Source organism: Vitis vinifera, chromosome 14 (genome assembly GCF_030704535.1).
Source record: "Vitis vinifera cultivar Pinot Noir 40024 chromosome 14, ASM3070453v1".
NCBI lineage: Eukaryota > Viridiplantae > Streptophyta > Magnoliopsida > Vitales > Vitaceae > Vitis > Vitis vinifera.
The window spans coordinates 28,164,264-28,184,825 of NC_081818.1; the positions used below are offsets into that span (position 1 = coordinate 28,164,264).

The window sequence follows — 20,562 nt, forward strand, 5'->3', positions numbered from 1 at the left end:
TAAGAAAGCCAGTAGGTGATAACTGATGAGCAAGAGCCTTGTTCTTGACCAGAAACTCGTAATAAAACAAGAGACTTTGGCCTTTCCAAAAAGCTTAAAATAGGAGGTGTGGCGGCTGACACTTGTGTGATCAGCAGTCTCCTCGCAGAGATGGTCCTTGAACAGGCTTAAATCCTCCATCACAAATTTTTACAATTTGAAAAGATATTTTCAAGTGGTTAAGATAATAAATGCCTTACACTCTTACTACCAAACAAATGTTCAGTTTGTTGAAATTTTATTTTATTTTGTTTTATTTACAAAAAATTCATTTTTTGACTACCAAACAAGCTCTTTAAAGCTTATTAATAATTGACAAGAGGTTTCTTGTTTTGATTTCCTTCTATGATTATTCATTTATTATCCTCGCTTATCATTCAGACTTGTTTCTAGCAGGTGGGCTCCGGAGAAGTGGGTCAAAACTGGTTGGAGTTGCTGAGTTGAGTGTCTCACTTGGTGTTTGTTTCAGTAGAAGTTTAATAGGCATATTAGAATATTGATTAAGGGGCATATCAGCAAGAAAAGTAGCTTTCAGTGGTCAGTGTTGGATGTCAAAGAATATCAGTAGGAGTAGTGCTTGCTGGTTTACAGAGCACTTCCCAATCTACATTTTTATCTCTTCAGACAACCCAATTGTTGGAGTTAACCCCTTCTCTGAAAATTTAAAAAATATTCCTTCTTTTTTTTTTTCTTCTTCTCTGAAAGGAATTCAAGGAAACAGTGTCTTTTTCTCTCCCCAGGCACACCCATATTATTCTAATCTACAGCTCCAATTCCAACCACCATCCTCGTTTCAAATACCATTCTCTGTATCCGTTTGTGGTGTTTCGTGTTTGCTCTTCGTGTGTCTCCATTGGTGGTACTTGAATTGCCCTCCCCACTCTCATAAAAACAGTGTCTTATCCTTTCTGAGAATTTATTTAGTTGCTTCTCCTTTTTGTTTTTTTTTTTTAGTTTTTGAAAGTGGGGAGAGTGTGAATTCATCTGGTTCATCTTTGTTTCTCTCGCAACCTGATTGGAATATGGGTTTTTCGTGGTTTTGAGGGAGCTCATCATGGATCTGGAACGAGTAAACCGAAACGGTCGGACCAAGGTGAGAAGGGTGTGTCCGAGTGTGGTTAAGAGGTTCTTTGAAATCTCCGCCGTTGTTTTTTTTGGTTCATGTTGTTGTTCTCTTTTTGTTGCAGAGGGAATCATGGAGGACAGTGCTGACCCTGGCTTATCAGAGCTTGGGTGTTGTTTATGGAGATTTAAGCACTTCTCCTCTCTATGTGTACAAAAGCACTTTTGCAGAGGATATTCATCATTCAGAGACAAATGAGGAGATTTATGGGGTGTTGTCTTTCGTATTCTGGACATTAACATTGATACCACTCCTCAAATATGTGTTTATTGTGCTCAGAGCAGATGATAATGGTGAAGGTGGGACTTTTGCTTTGTATTCATTGCTCTGCCGGCATGCCCGGGTGAACTCAATACCCAATTGCCAGCTTGCTGATGAGGAACTGTCCGAATACACAAGGGACGGTTTTGTATTGCTCGATAAAAATTCTGGTTCAAGCCTGAAATCGACATTGGAGAAGTATAGAGTGTTGCAGAGGGTATTGCTTGTTCTGGCTTTGATTGGGACTTGTATGGTTATCGGGGATGGAGTCCTCACACCTTCAATTTCTGGTATTGGATGTTATGTGTTTGTGGTTTTAGGTCTAAAGTTGGAAGGTTGGGATGCTAATATGTGATTATTTTGTTTTGTTGTGATAATTTCTGCAGTTTTTTCGGCAGTGTCGGGTTTGGAGCTTTCAATGTCAAAAGAGCATCACCTATGTAAGTTCTGATTCTATTATTCGCCAATATGTTATTCCACATCAACAATCATTTTAATGTCTGAAGAATAAGAATTCCTTGTGGTGAAGGTGGATGACTGTCAAGTAGATCCTCTAATTGAAAAGGTTACTAATGTATTTCCTAGGTGTCAAATGTAGTTGCCCTCTTAGGCTGCTAAACTACTTGTCCTAAACTCCATCTCATCACAAGTAGGTTGGAAAACCAGATGTTTGAGGTTGTTAGGTAATCAAGAAAGCCTAGATCAGGTTCACTAAGGCACAAAACATGTGGGTGCTAAGTGACACGATTTTCTTTTATGGCCCGTCTCTTAGGTTTGTTTGAAGTGCACTTAGAAAACTGTTTAATCATCTTCATCTTATTCATGCTGTGAAACGAGGTGGTTCATAATTAGGTATCGATATCTTGACTTTATCATCAACCATTCAGAACCTGAATTTTATTTACAACAAGCTTTTTGTACCGATATTGCGGTTAGTGGACAAAGAGAGGTTACCAAATTGTAATAGAAACATGCATTATTGTGGGTCCCTAAAAGTATAACTAAGACAAAACTTTCCTGCTTTAATCAAAGTCAAATCACTATCAAGCCAATAAAATAAAGATGGACTCCATGGTGTGGAAGGCCAAATTGATGACAACCAATATATTTATAATAGATCAAGGATGTAACAGGAGGTCAAGAATAGAACTTTAATTTCATAAATTATAAGATGAAATAGGTAAAGTTATGCTTTTTTATAAAGTTGGTTCAGTCATAATAAACTGAAGCAAAAAGTAGTTTAGTAGGGAAATGGATGTGAGGCAAAAATGTATATAATACTCTAGTTTTCTCAGCATACTTATCCGAATAGTGGCAGTGATGAAGCATAGGCATTTTTAGAGCAGTCAATTGAGGTAGAACCATGATTGGAGTTCCCTATGGATAAAAACAATCATGACTATGGCATCAGCCACACTTTGACCTGTTATGACCAAGTTGTGGTGGTGAATGAACTACTTGAATGAAGCTGGTATCATCATTGTTTGATCAATTGGTGAACACGAATTTGGTGGTCCAATGATCTCCTTTATGGTTGCTACTGGAAATTTCCGAAGATCTTTCATTATATTTCATTTTCTAAGGCTCCACTAGTCATTCCTTTTTTCCTTTGTTTCTGTCATATATATGACTTACTTGCTAGTCATGATTTCCATGCTTTATTTTTATTTGGTTTTTTTACACTTGTGGGGCCTATCTGCAGTCCATGTTTAATTGCCATCCTTTGCTACTAATGGGAAACATATCCTTTGAGGCCATTTGATGATATTTTTCAACTATGACTTGGGGCAAACATAGACAGGAAGTTCAGGCTGGCTGTGGGTGTGCTGCTTCATATACTCATAATTTATGCTTGTTAGCTTACCCTAGTTTTGAGGAGATGCCATCAACTCAAGACTTGGTTTTCTTTTCCTACCGGTTTAACCTAAATAATTAACATTTTCACCTTTAACAAGTTAAGTTAGAGATGATTGTTTGATGAATTCTGTATCAAGTTTGCATAAATCCACTTATAAAATGGGATAAGTTACCTTTCAAACAGTACTGATTTTCCTTTCTTTTGAAATCTATGCAGATGTACAAGTTCCAGTTGCTTGTATAATACTGGTATTTCTGTTTGCTCTCCAACATTATGGGACTCACAGAGTAGGCTTCCTGTTTGCGCCAATTGTGATAACATGGCTTTTATGCATCAGTGCAATTGGTTTGTACAACATCTTCCACTGGAATCCCTGTGTTTATCAAGCTCTCTCCCCATACTACATGTACAAATTTTTGAAGAAGACCCAAAGGGGAGGTTGGATGTCATTGGGTGGAATTCTCTTATGCATAACAGGTGGAAGAGATGTGCATACTCTGTACACTTGCCATTTAAGCAATCGGCTCATTTTTCTTTCTAATTCAAATTGTTTTGGCATTTCAGGTTCAGAAGCTATGTTTGCAGATCTTGGACACTTTTCCCAGTTGTCAATCCAGGTACATAGGCTTGGTAATTTGGTTCAATGACTAAAGGGGACTTTATGCCTCTGTCAGTTTATACATAGAATAGGATTAATAAGCTAAGTTTGAAGGCCTTCTTTTTTCTTCGAAAAAATACTCCTATATTTTGAAATAAAACCCTGTGTTTCTTCTAAATCAAGGTAAATTCGAGTTGACAATTCACATCCCACAATGCTCATTAGATTCCTGCATTTTGCCAATATGATCTGTAACATGGTCACCTCTCAAGTTCAACAATTGATTGTTTTCACTCTAATAGGATCCGTGAAATTTTGATTAGATAGATTCATCATGCGATGGTTTCAAACTGCACAATTTTGGATGTTAACTGCATCTGATTTTTAGAAATCAGGTCGGGCACTGATGTCGACCATAATTAGTATTTCTGTGTAAAATGATTTGATTTCTCCACTAGAGAAAAAAAAAAAAGGAAAAATTAAAGCAACTTTTTTAATCTAAAGCTATATTCTCTGCAGATTGCTTTCACGTTTGTGGTTTATCCATCCTTGATCCTCGCATATATGGGACAAGCTGCTTATCTTTCCAAGCATCATACTATTGAAAGCGACTACCATATTGGGTTCTATGTATCTGTGCCTGGTACGGGGTTTTACTTTCTGTATAGAGAACAGCTACTTTTAACATGATATTAAGTTTGAGGTTTTAGCTAATTATTGGTACTGTTTTTCTTGTGTTAGAGAAACTAAGATGGCCTGTTCTGGGAATAGCGATACTTGCTGCAGTAGTAGGAAGTCAAGCCATCATCACAGGGACGTTCTCGATCATCAAACAATGTTCTGCTTTGGGTTGTTTCCCGAGGGTCAAAATAGTCCATACGTCATCTAAAATACATGGCCAGATTTACATTCCAGAAATCAATTGGACGTTAATGTTATTATGTTTGGCCATCACTGTTGGTTTTAGAGACACAAAACGCTTGGGCAATGCATCAGGTAGTATCCACAGTCTAAGTTATTTTTTATTTTTTAAGTTACTTATTTGCCATTTCTGTGTACTGGTTTACATTTTCTCCTTTTCTTCTGGAACAGGTTTGGCAGTTATAACTGTGATGCTGGTAACCACCTGCCTAATGTCCCTAGTTATAGTCCTCTGCTGGCACAAAAGTGTCATCCTAGCTATTTGCTTTATATTCTTCTTTGGCTCCATTGAAGCGCTCTACTTCTCAGCTTCTCTCATCAAGTTCCTTGAAGGGGCTTGGGTTCCCATTGCCCTCTCGTTCATCTTCCTAATGGTTATGTATGTTTGGCACTATGGCACACTCAAGAAATATGAGTTTGATGTTCAAAGTAAGGTATCTATTAACTGGCTGCTTGGCTTGGGTCCTACCCTAGGAATTGTGCGGGTGAGGGGCATTGGTCTCATACACACTGAGCTTGTATCTGGGATCCCAGCTATTTTCTCCCACTTTGTCACAAACCTCCCAGCTTTCCATCAGGTTTTGGTCTTCCTTTGCATTAAATCTGTTCCAGTGCCTCATGTGAAACCTGAGGAGAGGTTCCTTGTGGGAAGAGTTGGGCCAAAGGAATACCGACTCTATAGGTGCATTGCAAGATATGGTTATCGTGATGTTCACAAGGATGATGTGGAGTTTGAAAAAGATCTTGTTTGTAGTATTGCAGAATTCATCCGGTCAGAAGGGCCTGAATATGATACACCACTTGTCCAAAAAGAAGAATTTGGCACAGGAATTGAAGGCCTGGAAAAGAATGAAAGAATGACTGTTGTTGGAACTTCTTCAACACAATTAGATGGTATAAAACTGCGTGAAGAATCAGACTTGTCTGATACAGTGGGCACTTCAGAGCTGAGGGAAATAAGGTCCCCAGAGAGGCCGAGGAAGAGAGTGAGATTCGTTTTGCCAGATAGTCCACAGATTGATAGAGCCGCACGGGAGGAGCTGCATGAACTGATGGAAGCCAGGGAGGCAGGGATGGCGTTTATACTGGGGCATGCATATGTGAGGGCGAAGAGGGGATCAAGTTTGATAAAGAGAATTGTAATTGATATCGGATATGATTTCTTGAGGAGGAACTCTAGAGGCCCAAATTATGCGCTAAGCATTCCTCATGCATCTACTCTGGAGGTGGGGATGATCTACCATGTTTGATTTTGATTATAGAGTATAGTAGTGTATTCAATGATTTTCTGAGTCATTGTATATGATAGTTTAAAAGCTTTTTTCAAAATGCCATCTTATAAGGGTTCCAAGCAGTTGGTCCAAGATTTGATTTCTTTGGAAAATATTAAGACTAGTGAAAGAAACTCTTGTAACTCCTGCACTGTCATAGTCATGCCCAAGCAGTCTGATCATAGCGATTTACTTATTGAGAACTTCCAATTTTGTTAAAAATATGGCTATTAGGCCTATACAAAAGTTTACCAGAATGAAGAATGCTTTCTCTGAATGCTTAGCCATTGTGAGTAATGAGCAAATGAGTGACTGCAGATGCATGTGATTTAATCGAAGGGTGTCATCCAGTGCCAATGTTCAAGTTCAACCAGTTTTGTGATGTTCCAATTTGGACAATTTTCTTAGAGAAGGAATGAGAGGAAGAAACTACTTGCCATATTGCAGCAACCATCACCCAACAGAGACCCCAGTTTTGAGCCTCGGCAACTTTTGAACTTTAACAGCTCAATGTGGGCTAGATTTACTTGGAAGCATTTCTCACCTTTCCTTTCTTTAAGATTGTTTAGAAGTTAATGAAATGGCAGTGTCATATGATTGTGTAGCCATGACAAGGAAAGGGACAAATGTCATGCGGGGCACAGTGCCCAAAAAAAAGTAATTGATTTGAGAAAGATGGTCTCTATATCACCTTGCAGCAAAGAATGGCTACAGAATCTAGTTTCCCTACCATTGGAGGTAAGCTGGAGACAAAATTTGATTTTTCATGAATCTGGCCTTTTTTTTTTTTCTCCTTAATTTTTTTCCCAAGTGGGTTTTGGTAGTGATCTGTCAAAATGTTGTTAAAATGAACACAAGAAACACTATTTGATCAAAGTTATTGGCCTAAGAGATCATGAATGCACAGGGTTATGTGATAAAAATAATGCAAAAGAAAGGTGGTAATGATGACAAGATTGAGGGAGCTACTGATCTTCATGATGTATGCTGCAGACCTTAATGCTTTAAAGAAATCAAGAGACCAAATCCGTCAAAGAAAGAGAGAATTACACCAACTTTCACTCCATTTGGCACAGGATATCTGCCGAAGAGCACATGATGGATAAGGAAAGAAACAAAAAGAGGCACTAAAACAGACACCAAGTAAAGCATCAAAGAGAAAAAAAAACAGAATTAGAATAAGTAAAAGATTAGAGAGTCATCAAAAGGGATGAGTGAAGCCACTCACCTTTATTCTTGCAAACAAATTTGTTCTATGCACCACTTCCTACCCATAAACCCACAAGGCCACAATGCGGGAAACTCTCAGACATGTCCAAAACTGCATCTCATTGGGTGATGTACTAGCATATGGGTTTGTTTTGCCTTCAACAATCATACTAAATACTCTTTGGGTACTACTCATTTTTTTACCAATGAGCATTCCTCTAATTCAGAATCCATTGTTGGCCCTATGAAGTATAATTTTGTAATTTTACCTGCAGATAAATGATATTTCATATGGTAAAAAAGGAAGGAACATCAAGCTGAGAGAAAATACAAAGAAAATAAAGAAGGTTTTAGGTTATGGCTAGGTTATGGCTAGCCTTTAATATATTAATATTTTATTATCATATGATCTGGCTGTGTGAGCATATGTTGTCTCCTTACAAGAACATTCCATAAAGATGAGAAATAAAAAATATGATTTTTTTTTTTTTGGGGGTCCAAAATAGGAGAAAAACAGAGGATATGATACCCTGTCTACTGAGGCCCTCTCTTTTGACTTTACCTTGTTACATTTAACTTCTATCTTTACTGTTGAGCCTTAATCACTGTTGCTTGCTTTGTCTCTATCGTTTTCCTCTCTCCCTCTCTATATATCTCTCAAAAAAGGGGTGTGCTGATTAACATGTAAAAAGAAGCCAAACATTGTTGGTGGGGTATTCTACTTGAGAGTGTTTCTGACGATTCCAAGCTTGAATCTTCATGTTTGAGCACCAATGTTCTTTGGTTTTCTGCTGAAACAACAACAATGAGGAATAATTGGGTTGGTTTGTTTCTCATTCTCGTGGTTTTTGGTGGGTTCTCGTCAGTCTCAGCCTCCCCACCTGTTGCAAGTGAGTATAAGCTCCAGAACCCTTATGTTTCTTTTGCATTTACTCACCTCTCTGCTTCAAATGTTTGGTTTTGCTTCAACTTTCAACTCTGCCTTCATTTTCATATTCTCCTTTTTGCAGAAATTGTTAGTGGAATTGTGTCCAATGTGGTCTCTGCTCTTGTGAAGTGGCTGTGGTCACTGAAGTCTACCACCAATACAGGTACATATCCTTTACTGATCTCACATATAGCTCTGTCCCTCTGCTTCTTGCGGTTATTCACACCTGTAGGCTAGACATTGCTCTCTGCAATTTTGTGGTTGATGGGCTTGATGGGATTTGATTTTTCAGCAATTTCTAGCCGTTCCAAGATGAATTTTGAGGATGGATATACTGTGGAAACAGTGTTTGATGGTAGTAAGCTGGGAATCGAACCATACTCTCTAGAGGTATCCACAAGTGGAGAGCTTCTAGTTTTGGACTCTGAAAACAGTAACATTTACAAGATCTCATCCCCACTGTCTCGATGTAAGCTACTTTTTTCTATAATGGTTAGGAATTGTTCTTAATTAAATGTGTTTAGTTGAGTTCTATTATCTAAGTTCCATCTTCCCATAAAGTTGTTGTCATTACTTGGTTTTAGTAGGTATGCCTTAATACCCAGTTAAAGTTCCATATCGAGATTTGTTGTTTTGTGTTTTTGGCCTTGTGGAAGGACTTGGCTTCATTCTTTGGGGATACTTATTTTTCTGATTTCTTATTAGTTATTTCTTGAAAGATCTCTCACCCAATCCCAGCTTTTAGTTTTCATCCACTTATGAAAAATGAGGTTTTAATTTGCTTTTGTTTAGCAGAAGACTCCACTTTTGAAAGTACATTAGACCTTTTAGTTTTGTTTCTGGAGAACCAATTCCATCTTTTAGTGATTTGCTATCTTTCACTTTTGTGACGAAGTTTCTTTATTGACACTCTAGACTTGTTCTTCTGTCCTTTTTTCTCTATCAGTCTATGGTCCTTTATCTTTGTTATCTAAATGAAGATTCTCACGCACTTTTCTACAGAGCAAACTCATGATTGTATACTCTAATGTTTGGGAATCTCTTTGAGCTTCTACAAGAAGCCACACCCATTTTAATTTTTCTTTTTTCAAATTTATGGGTCCATTCAAATTTTTTGGTAAGGCCTTTTTTTATGTAGAACAATTTGGGTAGATTTTCTTTAATCACCACCTGCATTTCATTACCATGGCTTCTGTTTTATATGGTTCAGGCAAAGAATGTTGAGTCAGATTATGTTGTTGTTTATGGTTCTACCTCCTTAGTAGCTTGGTTGTTTTGGTACAGTTCTACATGTTTTGTATGTTAAAGTTGATGATGAACTGCAGATAGCAGACCCAAACTGGTTGCTGGCTCGCCTGATGGGTACTCTGGGCATGTAGATGGGAAGCTAAGAGAAGCAAGGATGAACCATCCAAAAGGGCTTACAATGGATGAGAGAGGAAATATTTACATTGCAGACACTATGAATATGGCTATCAGGAAGATCAGTGATGCAGGTAAACTTCAGGTGTTTAAGGCATTCCCTCAAATTAATGAACACAACTATCTTCTCAATTGATCATACATGATACTAATTTTTCAATTAAAACATCACTTGTTATTGTTGATTACAAATCTAATAATCTTGACTTCCATAACATAATTTAGCAGTTTACCTATTTTTCACATGCCCTGTCTCTCTATATTAATATGGCACTGTCTATTTGCCATAGATGAGCTAAATCATCAGATTGGTATTTAACCCAAGGATTTGCTTTATGCAGGAGTTACAACTATAGCAGGAGGAAAGTGGGGGCGAGGAGGGGGCCATGTCGATGGTCCAAGTGAAGATGCAAAGTTCTCAAATGATTTTGACGTGGTTTACATTGGAAGTAGTTGCTCTCTTTTGGTTATAGACAGAGGAAACCAGGCAATTCGGGAGATCCAACTTCATTATGAAGATTGTGCTTACCAGTATAATGGTAGTTTTCATTTAGGTAAACTCAGATTGGCAAACTTTGTCATTGCCATCACTTCTCCATGGTTATGGAGATTTATGAGACGGTTTTCTCTTATTGCTGTTGCAGGGATAGCAGTCCTTGTTGCAGCTGGTTTCTTTGGTTATATGCTGGCATTGCTGCAACGTAGAGTGGCAGCAATGTTTTCTTCCCAATATGTAAGTGATCCAGCATTTTTTACACTTCGTTTTTGGATCTTCATTTAAGGATCAAATTTCTTGAATTATCATGAACTTACTGAATCTTGAAAATCAATCATTAATTGTTCTTTAAATGCTCAAATCGTTGGAAATACCTCAAAGTTATGCATGTTAAGTTCCTAATGGTCAGTCCAAATCTGATCTGAGATTTCCCTATCAAGCCTGGTCACAGACTATTCCTGCTAATGGAAACTTGTCAAAGTTCATTTGCCAATTCTTTTCATGATAAGTCCAGTGTAAGTTCAAACTTATTTGACTTGTTTGATATGTTATAAACATCTTGCTCGTTCATACTTTCTAGGATTCAAGCACTCCTATGAAGAAAGGTATGCCTCCAGAATCATATCAGAGGCCTCTTAAATCAGTCAGGGCCCCCTTAATCCCAACTGAAGATGAGTATGAGAAAGCAGATGAGGGGTTCTTCGGTTCACTTGGGAGGCTTTTCCTCAACACAGGTTCAACTCTGGCTGAAATATTTGGGGGATTGTTTTCAGGTTCTAGAAAGAAGCCACCCCACCAGCAAATCCAGCAGCAGTACGGGCAACCGAATGTGCACTCAAATGGCTGGCCCATGCAAGAGAGCTATGTGATTCCAGATGAAGACGAGCCACCATCAATAGAGTCCAGAGCCCCAACACCCAAGAAAACTTATCCATTTATGACTCCAGAAATGGAGAAGACCCACCATTTCAGGCAAAGTCGGACTTTCTACAGTAATGGTTGGGATGGGAATTATCAACAACTGCAACAAAAGCAGATACAGCAAAAGCAGCAATACCAGCAGCACCATCAAAAGCATTACTCATCGAATCCCCAGACTTACTATGAGCAGAGCTGTGAGACAAAAAATGAGATTGTTTTTGGAGCAGTTCAGGAGCAGGATGGACGACGTGAAGCTATGGTGATAAAGGCTGTTGACTATGGAGATCCTGTTTATAATCACCATAACATTCGACCCCGTCTCAATTACATGGGTTATTCCCATGCCTACTGATCTTGTGTCCTAGGAATATATATGAAACTGGAAGATGATATTTTTGAAATGAAAGTAGGATTGCACTGTGATTTTCCTTTTTTTTTTTTTCTTTAAGAAGGAATTTTAGTTCTCCCAAGTTTCCTTCAGTGAATGAATGTATGACAAAGCAACACACAAACCATGCAGAATCTGTATCGTCTTTTTGACTTTGAAATCAAGAGAATCAAAGATTGGTCACTTTCCTTCTAATTAAGCTGGAAATGTGGCAGTTCCAGTATAATCATTAGTTTTGTAATTGGAGGATGGAATATAGCCCGAGAATTTGGAAGAACTAGTCTTGACAACTCAAACTTATTAAACTTTGGATTATGATTCATCGATTCCCAGAAAATTCATGAGGCTTCTTCTGCAGAAGCTAGTCTGGCAGGTTGATCTCATCCACCTTACCAATGAACCACCCAGCTTACATACCTTATCAACTCATCTTTTACCTCTGAAAAGTTCATATCAGGGAAAGAACTTGTGTAGCTGAGGACCATTGCATAATGCACATACTGAAGTTAAATTGGCTGTTGTGAGTGGCACAATCACCAAGGCAGGCAACCGGATCCCCCACAATTAATCAAGATCACATGTATTCTGATGGGGACCAGATAAAACTGTAGCACTAGGAGGTTTCTGAATCAGTCCATTGAGAATCAAACAAGCATGACGATGAAAAGAATTGACTGAGTCATATCTATTATTTTTTTCCATTAAATTCTAATAACCCAATTCCTAATTTTACACAGAAAGATACAATTGTACCTCTGTATTTATGGGAGCAGCAGCATGACTTTTATCTTACATTGAAAGGTGAAAATTATTGAGCTCACTCCAGAAACTCAAGGGCCCCATTGATCCAACACATGGCATTTAGCATCCCAACATGTGGGGATTCCTCTTTGAATTCCTTAAGCATCTGCAGAAACATGTTTTTCTTATTGAAAGAACCTCATAACAGGGGCCGGAAAAATAGAAAATAAGCTTCATATTCTCACATCCAAATGGGAGAAAATTCATACAAAATAACTCCATCTAGCATTGAGAATCATTCTATAAATTTCAGAAAGACTGAAAGAACCAACCGTGTTTGAAAAGAATTAAAGTATTAATAGACACAACATCTGCAATAAATTATGATCTTCATTTATGAACTACCCTGTAGTTGATGTGAATAACAGAACAATGATGAACAAAAGAATGGTTTTCATTCATTGGTTTCTATACTTTTTTTTACAAGTAACTATAGTTTCCTCTGACTTTTGACATGAACTAAATGGATCTCATACCGAGAGCAAAGCTGGAGTCCCATTAATTGTGTGCACCATTAACAAAAGAGTGGCCCTCCCCAGGACTGGGACCAGAGTTCTTGATCCCCCAGAGGCCAAGCACTTCAACATACCGGTTGGCCCTCTCCATTAGGCCAGGAACTGACTTCATCATGGCGCTGTGGTCATGTATGGGGCGGGCTTGTATGTAGGAAGAGAGCAGGATGAAGGTGATGAAGAAGAGAACTGAGAGGAGGGTCTTGGCCATGAATGAATGAAGAAAATGAGGAAGATGATTGGATTGTATAGAGATGGCTATGAGGTTTGTGTATATTTATAGGAAAGAAAAGGTCGTAGCCGTGTTTGACTACAAATGAAGGAGAAATGCTCCATTCAAACTAGTACTGTGGTTTCTAAGTTAGGAAGCTGGGGAGGAAACTCACGGTAGTTGAAGAATGGGTGTTTGGAGACTCGGAATTTGAGTGTTCAACAAGTCTTTTGAATTCTTAAATGGCATTTTCCATTGAATTTCTCTGCTTTCTGTGTCCCAAATCTTGGCATGTTGGCTAAAATACTAAATGCAACCTTCTTAAAAAAATACATACAAAAATTATTAATTTTTATGGAGGATTGAATTTTAATATTTAATTTATTTAGATTTTACATGTAAGTGGATATTTGATAAATCAATTTAATAACTTAAATTGACTTAATAACTTAATTTAAGACATTAAGTAAATTAAATATATTTTATAAAATAATTTAATGTATGATTTAAAATCAAAAATAATTTTAAATAATAAATAAAAATAATTAATTTATTCTTAAATTTGTATTTTTAATTTATTTTTTTATTTTCGTTTACCCTAATTACTTCAATAATTTCTTTTATTATTTACCATCTTGATTGTTACTCAATCTCCTTTATCATAATCATAATTTATAAAGATAAATATATCAATTTGATTTAAAATAATTTTTAAATTAATTTTATCAATCAATTTTAATACTTATAATAAAAATTAAGTAATAAGTTTTAAGTTAATAATTTAAATATAATTTAACTTAAAATTAATTTAAATTATTAAGCGTATTAAATTTTGTCAAATAGCACAATCATTTCATCTTTTGTATGCTTAATTAGTCGAAGCATTTCCTTATGTGTTAAGTAAGATTAAATAATAATAATATTAGGTATGGTAGATGAAATCGGTTAATGGGTATTTGTTTTTTAAAATATTAATTATTATATAAATTGTTGGAAAAAAGAAAAGAAAAAATGAAAACATGTGCCAGTAGACCTTTGAATACATGGGGGCCACGTTTCTTGCGTGTATGTGTGAGTGACTGATCAGTCAAGTCGGACCGTTGATCTGCTGACTCATCTCTTAGATAAAGATCAACAAAAAAAAGAAGTCAAATTCACCTAACAAAATTTCAAAGAAAATATTTTAAGAATTAAAAATTTCAACAAAAGGAAATCAAGCTTGACTTGAACAGCATATTTAATTTCTTTTCATATTTGGAAAAGAAAAAAAAAATTGGCATTCAAAATTGGACGTGGGAAGAGGAAAGTGAAAATAATAAAATAAAATAAATATACTAGAATAATATTAAAAAATTGTTATTTAGCATATATTATTTTTTAAAATATTTTTTTTATTTCTTTATAAATATTAAAGAAATAAGACAGCTAGAATCAGTCAGCCTTGGAGTTCAAAGAGGTGCACATGTTCCACTTTGGATTTGTACGAATAAACACATTTTTTATTTTAGGGTAGTTGGGAACTTGGAAGAGAGATTTATTTTAACATTTATTATGATTTATTTTATTTTATTTTTCATTTTTTTCTACACATTTATACTTGGAAAATGTTGAAGCGTGATTGATGGTGTGATTTGAAAATAGTTTTTTATTTTTAAAAATAAAAAATTATTTTTAAATTTTTTTAATATTATTTGGTTGTTGTTTTTGATAAATAATATGTAAAAATAAAGTAAACTAGAGAACAATTTTTAGAAAATAAATAAATTGTTTTTATCGATTTTTAAAAACAAATTTTAGAAAGCATGACTAAAGGAGCCTTCAATTTTTTTTTAAAATAGAATTTTAAAATTTGTCTTATTTTATTCTACTATTTGCTTCTTCGAATTCTAAAACTTTTTCAAATTGAAGTGACCGAACAACCCTTTTTTCCTTGATAAGAAAATACATATCTATGTTTTTATATCAACAATCAAATCACATAGAACATGAATGAAAATAAGTAAAAGGGTTTCTTTCATTCATTTTCTTGAGAATCAAACATGAAATTTCTAATCAAATAATTAACCTTTGAAGAATTATTTTTGGGCTTAAAATAATGTATTTGTCCAAATCTTTAGTCTATTTAAAAGGAAGAATTAGTTTAATAAAATGCTTGTATGCCAAAACAAGTGTTGGATTCGCTAGTGGCTTAGATCTTATAATGCCTAAACTTTGGCACCATTTGATTGAAACCAATCAAGGTGCAAAACATGGCTCTCTAAGGGAGTATTCAGTCATTTCATTGACAACGACCATGACGTGGCACTATTACAACCAATCATCAAAAAAGTTGCACGGAACCTGATGCGCAGTGGATCCCATCCACTGCGCGCCTTCCCACTTCTCGACCGTTAAAAACCGTTTAAATAACCGCAGAGAAGGCAGAGAAACGGATCTACCGGCAACGACAGGTGGACAACCGCTACTAAAACAGTAGTTTCGTCTAAGAGCAAGTATCCACTGTAAACAGCCTCAGAAGCTCATAGCTTCAAATCCAATCGAGGCTTTCCACGTCAATGTGACTGTATTTTTTATGACGTGGCTTCCACCTATTGGTACAGCTGCGTTCCCATGCTTGGATTAGCTGTTACCGCTTAAATTGTGTCCCCGTCATGAATACCTGGCAACTGGCAATTTCAGGTAACGGTAATAATAACAGTTTTCGTATTAAGAGAGGCGGGGGAGAGGACAGCGAATTGGGGGTTTCTGGAGATCGTCTTCTCTCTTCGAAATCCTGATTTCGAAGAAGGAGATGGCTTCAGGAAACACTGAAACCGAATCCGAAATGGCGGATATGGCGTTCGCAAAGCGAGGTTGTTGTTTCTGGATGCCGTGTTTGGGCTCCGAGCGGTCTGCCAGGGATGGATCAGTGTGGTGGGAGCGGGTAGGAGGCCCGGCCGAGAAGAAAGATGGGTGGTGGAGCAGAGGCTTGAACGCGCTGAAACAGATCAGGGAGTGGACGGAGATCCACGCTGGTCCAAGATGGAAGACCTTCATCCGGCAGTTCGGGAAAAGCCGCGGCGGTGGCGGAGGCCGGCACGGGAAATTCAATTACGATCCATTGAGTTACGCCATGAACTTCGACGAAGGACCGAGACAGTACGGTCATTTGGATGAGGACCACGGCTACCCTGATTTCTCCTACCGGTACGCATCATTGCCGCCGTCGGTAAAGTCGTCGATGGATCTCGGCAACGATGGGCCGTCATTCACGTGAGTGGCACACGATGACAGAGACGAAAGAACCGCAAGCGGTAGACACTTGGCGCGAACTTCGGCGTGGACCCGGAGCATCGTCAAGTGTAGCAGTTGGTTGACTTTTTGGACGGTATTGATTGCCTGGCCAATCAGCGTCGTATTTTTTTTCCAGTATTTTATAAAAAATTATTTAATAATTCCATTTCCCATTGTCAAAACTCAGAAGAGTCAGATAAAAAAATAAAAAATAAAAAGGAGAAAAATAGAAGGTTTTGATCGTCTATGAGGATGTCCAGGGTCTAGATGGTGGGGGAGCAAAAGGATTTCTTTTCAATAAGATAGTGCAAATAAGTTCTTCAGACTGCACGCCAACAAATTCAGACCTTTTCCAAAAGTCGATGGCACTTCAACCACTGCCTCACGTAATCGCAGAGCTGAATCACTAACCCACTCCAGTGGATACTTTATTTGTTTATTTATATGTTGAGTCTGAAAACAAATAAATAATTGCTGATGGATTCTTCTATAAAATGGGTTCACTTCCAAAAGTGAGATCAATGAATCTAGTAGTTTGTATAAGTCTAATCTTATTATTTTGTAATTGCTTTGCTTTGATGGTACTTTTTTTTAAGCAAAAGCAAATGGCATGCTACCCAATTTAGATTTGGCTGATGTTGAGTGGTGTTTTGAGGCGTGGGGATGGAAATGGTGTAGAAACTGAGGATGACTGTCGACCCACTTCTTCTTAGTGATGAAATCCAAAAGGGGTTTAGCACTGAATGGGTTCAATTGTCGACCCACTCTCTTTTGTGTCATTATTTCTCCTTTTTTCTTCCCATTTGGCACCTCTCATTTCTTTCCCTCATCCCATCATGCCCCCTTTTTCCTCCTCGTGGCCTATCTCATCCTCACCCACACCCCCAATTTTCTCTGTCCTTATCCTTGTTTTCTTGCTGCATTTGAGTTCTCACGGCTTCTTGATTGACTTCCGTGGTGTTGGTTGCTGTTAGTAACCACATGTGCCACGGTCTTCCCATCACCTCTCAATTGCTGTGACCTGTCTTTGCGGCAAAGCATCATCCCTTTGTCCATGGAAGTAAAGAAGTGCAGAGGGGGAACCTAAAAGGGATGGACAAAATGGGGTTTGAAGCAGAAAAGAGTGCAAGTAATCCTCTTGTTTCAGTGCTGATATGTCCACGGGCAAATGATCGCTGAAACTCACACTGGATGTGTTATTCATGGGTCTTTTTGCCACAAGATTTGCTAATTCTGAATATGAATCAGGCCATGAATGTGCATAAACATGTACTAGATGTATGATGATCTCTTTAGCATTCTCTCTCCTCTACATGCTGTGCCCCACACACCCTGTTCTTCTTGGGCTAAACTGCACTTTAAAGGAAGCTTGAGCCCACCAGTCCCCACCATTTATCGGGAGTGGAAGCGGGGCCTCTTACCATTTATTATACTGTGATTTGACCCACGCGCTTCTACGTTGATGGACATACAAGAGACAAATGTACCCGAGTTGTCTTTTTGAGATACTTCACATTAATCGAAGTAGTTGGTAGCCAGACTGTAGAGCCCACTTCATGGCAGTAGTTTGATGCAAATCCAAATCTGTAACTGGTTGGCAACCGCGTGGGGTTCATTTCTGTATTGGAGTCTACTGAGCCCATATCATTTAGTGGATGGATCACTCATCCTCCAAAGTTAAAAATAAGCGTCTATAAAGCAGTAAAGCCACGGAGGAAAGCAGGAAAACAAACTTGGGAAATACAGTAAGAGGGAAAAATCTCAGATGCCGTGGGTGGAATTCTTTTTGGGTATCCAATGAGAAGGTGGAATCCCACTTGATTATACAGCCAAAGATGATGACTGGTGAAGATGAGAGAGAGAGAGAGCAAGAGGTTTTTGACAAGGGTGAGAACTTCTACGAGGTCACATGGGTAGATGAAGGCATGAGACTCCACGCCATGGCCATCACTGCTACACCCATGTTATGAATCAAAGGTCTCATCGCCAAAACTAAAGATTCTGTTCACAGTGCTTTTCATGGATCCCACCACCACTGCCCAAGCCCAAAAGATCGTGCTCGCATTTATCCCAAAAGGTTTATGAAAAAACAAAGAAAAAAAATTGAACTAAAGACTCAAAAGACCAACAAAGCCAAAAGAAATCGGCCCCTCTGATCTGGATCGTGTTCAGACAAACCCTGAAAAAAGGGTAAAAGAGAGGGAAAGAACATCTCATGCATTTGAATGTTGGACCAATAAATGGAAATGAATTGTCACAAAATGTTCGCCCATGGATGGGGCCATGGCATACTTGAACTTTTGGAGTTGTCCGGAGGAATAAGAGCTGAGTTTAAACATAGTCGAAGCTCCAAATTAACAATCGATGCTCCAAATTAACAGTCGATGCTCCAAATTTTCAAGGTTTAAATGCAAATGCAATGATTAGGCAACAACATAGGCGGGAAGGGGAGACGACACTGTTTAGGAAAAAAAATGTTCATGAGTGCTTGTCTGCCAACTAAACCCTGCTTTAAAATAGTCTTATGGCACAATAGTTGGAATCGCGGAAAGAAAAACTTTTTCTTTTTGGTATTTGATACTTTATTGCAGAAGAACAAGAAAAGACTAAAGATTGCATCCTATAATTGACAGATACTCTACCATCCGTCTCCACAAGATCGATCGCCCTTGAATAGAAAACATGTTCAATGACAACATTCCCAATACCAGCGCCCCTAGGATAATGTAATCCCTCTTAAGATCTTTCCCACCAAGACATGGTTCAACAATTGTTGGGGGAGGGGTACAATTCACAGGATGTGCAAAATGTAAACAATATACACTCATATGAACATCTTCTTCTACAAGAGATAGGAGTTAAAGGCATTTCTAATTCATCACTTCGGGAAAAAAGAGATCAAAAGATGAGTTTGGGTTTTCGAGTTTCAATCAAGGATACAAGTACAATGGTAAAATTACCGTGAGAGATCAATCATATTCTTGAATTAGCATCCCAAAAATTGTAGGAAGAAAAGGCAAACAGTAAGACTAAAACAAGCTTTGATCAATGGATCAACAATGAATCATGGAAGCAGAACAGAAAATACCTTTCACATCTCTTGTTTTCTCCCCATCCATGGCAGGTCCACATTAAGAGAAGGCATACCGGTCTGGGTATTGTCTGAGGAGCTTGGAAATTTACCCTTCTTCGACCAAAGCCAGATTTTGGAAACAGAATAGCTGTCACCTTTAGTCACAAAACTATTCCTTGTCCCTTCTGTTTCCTCATTAATTGAAGGATTTGCATTATTTTCTATCCCTTTCACAATCTTCCCATCTGGATGTTGTTGTTCATGGTTCAGAGCCACCCGCAAAATTGAATCACCAACAACATATTGAAATGAACCCATGGAGTAGCATCTTCTTGCATCTAAATTACTGCTGCTGGTCTCTCCTCCTGCTGTTTCCCCTGATCCATCAGCCACCTTTCTGAATTTACCAAGTCTCACAGGAAAAACCCCCTTTTCTCCAACAACTTCTTCAATTTCTACTGTCTTTGGACCAGAGGCGAACCCATTTTCTCCATGACCAGGAAAACCATCTTCTTCCCTCAAATCATCGAAATCAAAAATTGGGTTTTCCATTGAGAAGCCAGGAGCAAAGAGGGTCCCTCTACAGAGAGGGCATGTTGAATTTGATAGGAGCCAAGTATCTATACAATTGATATGGAATGCATGGCTGCACACAGGAAGCAATCTCAGCTTGTCCTTCTCAGAAAATTCACAAAGACAAACAGCACAGTCAAATGGTTCTTTCAGACCCACTATCTCTTTGTACAAGAACACTGGGAGGGCGTCTATAAAGGCTTGATCCAGACCAGAGTCGTGAAGATGAAAGAGTTGCTGCAGCTGCCTTTGAAGAGCATCAGATTCAGAAATTTCAGGGTATCTATTAGATTGTGAGGATGTGGAAGAAGAAGGATGCCTTATGAGAAATCTAACAAGCAAGTGGAGAAGGCCAGAGATGAAGAACAGAACAGCTACAATCACTATAATGAAAAGAACAGCTGGACTTATTCTAGTACCAGAGGATGATGAAGATGAAGGTGCTGTTGATCCTTTATGAAAAGCAGCAGTATATGGAGATGAAGATGATGGAGTCAGAGGAGGTGGGTAGGTCAGATATCCATCTTTCTGCTTGATTTGATGCTGAATCCAAGACATCTTCAAATGGGTATGCCCAAAAAACCATCTATGCTCTCTTTCTGACATTGAACAGACCATCTGGGAACACTCAAAAACCATGCCTTTTCCCTCATAGATCAACCCAACTCATCTTCTCACCACTAG

General features: G+C 38.0%; 3 protein-coding genes and 1 long non-coding RNA gene across 5 annotated transcripts; 3 read left to right on the top strand and 1 right to left on the bottom strand.

The window, feature by feature from the left end:
* The first annotated feature begins 373 nt into the window (after window positions 1-373).
* Window positions 374-6,348, top strand: LOC100243919 (potassium transporter 8). The gene is made up of 8 exons (XM_010662640.3): window positions 374-1,132; window positions 1,227-1,713; window positions 1,810-1,863; window positions 3,498-3,758; window positions 3,846-3,898; window positions 4,399-4,522; window positions 4,621-4,875; window positions 4,972-6,348. The coding sequence occupies exons 1-8, from the start codon at window positions 1,094-1,096 to the stop codon at window positions 6,048-6,050; spliced, it is 2,352 nt and encodes a 783-aa protein (XP_010660942.1). The 5' UTR covers window positions 374-1,093; the 3' UTR covers window positions 6,051-6,348.
* Window positions 6,349-6,631: 283 nt separating this feature from the next.
* On the top strand, window positions 6,632-11,618 carry LOC100266244 (uncharacterized). Of its 2 annotated transcripts, XM_010662643.3 has the most exons (9): window positions 6,632-6,809; window positions 7,947-8,170; window positions 8,291-8,371; window positions 8,501-8,677; window positions 9,534-9,704; window positions 9,972-10,184; window positions 10,275-10,363; window positions 10,707-10,731; window positions 10,900-11,618. In XM_010662643.3, the coding sequence occupies exons 2-9, from the start codon at window positions 8,086-8,088 to the stop codon at window positions 11,397-11,399; spliced, it is 1,341 nt and encodes a 446-aa protein (XP_010660945.1). In that variant the 5' UTR covers window positions 6,632-6,809; window positions 7,947-8,085; the 3' UTR covers window positions 11,400-11,618. The 2 variants fall into 2 exon arrangements, with proteins under 2 accessions (XP_010660945.1, XP_010660944.1); XM_010662642.3 differs by having other exon boundaries at window positions 10,707-11,618.
* Window positions 11,619-12,096: 478 nt separating this feature from the next.
* On the bottom strand, window positions 12,097-13,194 carry LOC109123936 (uncharacterized). The gene is made up of 2 exons (XR_002031802.2): window positions 12,713-13,194; window positions 12,097-12,342 (listed from the first exon to the last, which is right to left on the bottom strand). It is a non-coding gene; the product is annotated as an uncharacterized LOC109123936 (long non-coding RNA).
* Window positions 13,195-15,378: 2,184 nt separating this feature from the next.
* LOC104881674 (uncharacterized) lies at window positions 15,379-16,477 on the top strand. Its single transcript, XM_010662641.3, has one exon. It carries the CDS (start codon window positions 15,751-15,753, stop codon window positions 16,213-16,215), a length of 465 nt encoding a protein of 154 aa, XP_010660943.1. The 5' UTR covers window positions 15,379-15,750; the 3' UTR covers window positions 16,216-16,477.
* Window positions 16,478-20,562: the final 4,085 nt, after the last annotated feature.

What these genes read in the sequence shown, in the direction of transcription:
- LOC100266244 (XM_010662642.3), top strand. Translation starts at nt 8,086, where the DNA reads ATGAGGAATAATTGGGTTGGTTTGTTTCTCATTCTCGTGGTTTTTGGT. An exon ending in CAGGAAGATCAGTGATGCAG is followed by an intron (nt 9,705 to 9,971) that starts GTAAACTTCAGG and finishes TGCTTTATGCAG; the next exon opens with GAGTTACAACTATAGCAGGA. An exon ending in TAATGGTAGTTTTCATTTAG is followed by an intron (nt 10,185 to 10,274) that starts GTAAACTCAGAT and finishes TTGCTGTTGCAG; the next exon opens with GGATAGCAGTCCTTGTTGCA.
- LOC100243919 (XM_010662640.3), top strand. Translation starts at nt 1,094, where the DNA reads ATGGATCTGGAACGAGTAAACCGAAACGGTCGGACCAAG. An exon ending in ACCGAAACGGTCGGACCAAG is followed by an intron (nt 1,133 to 1,226) that starts GTGAGAAGGGTG and finishes TTTTTGTTGCAG; the next exon opens with AGGGAATCATGGAGGACAGT. An exon ending in TTTCCCAGTTGTCAATCCAG is followed by an intron (nt 3,899 to 4,398) that starts GTACATAGGCTT and finishes TATTCTCTGCAG; the next exon opens with ATTGCTTTCACGTTTGTGGT.
- LOC104881674 (XM_010662641.3), top strand. Translation starts at nt 15,751, where the DNA reads ATGGCTTCAGGAAACACTGAAACCGAATCCGAAATGGCGGATATGGCG.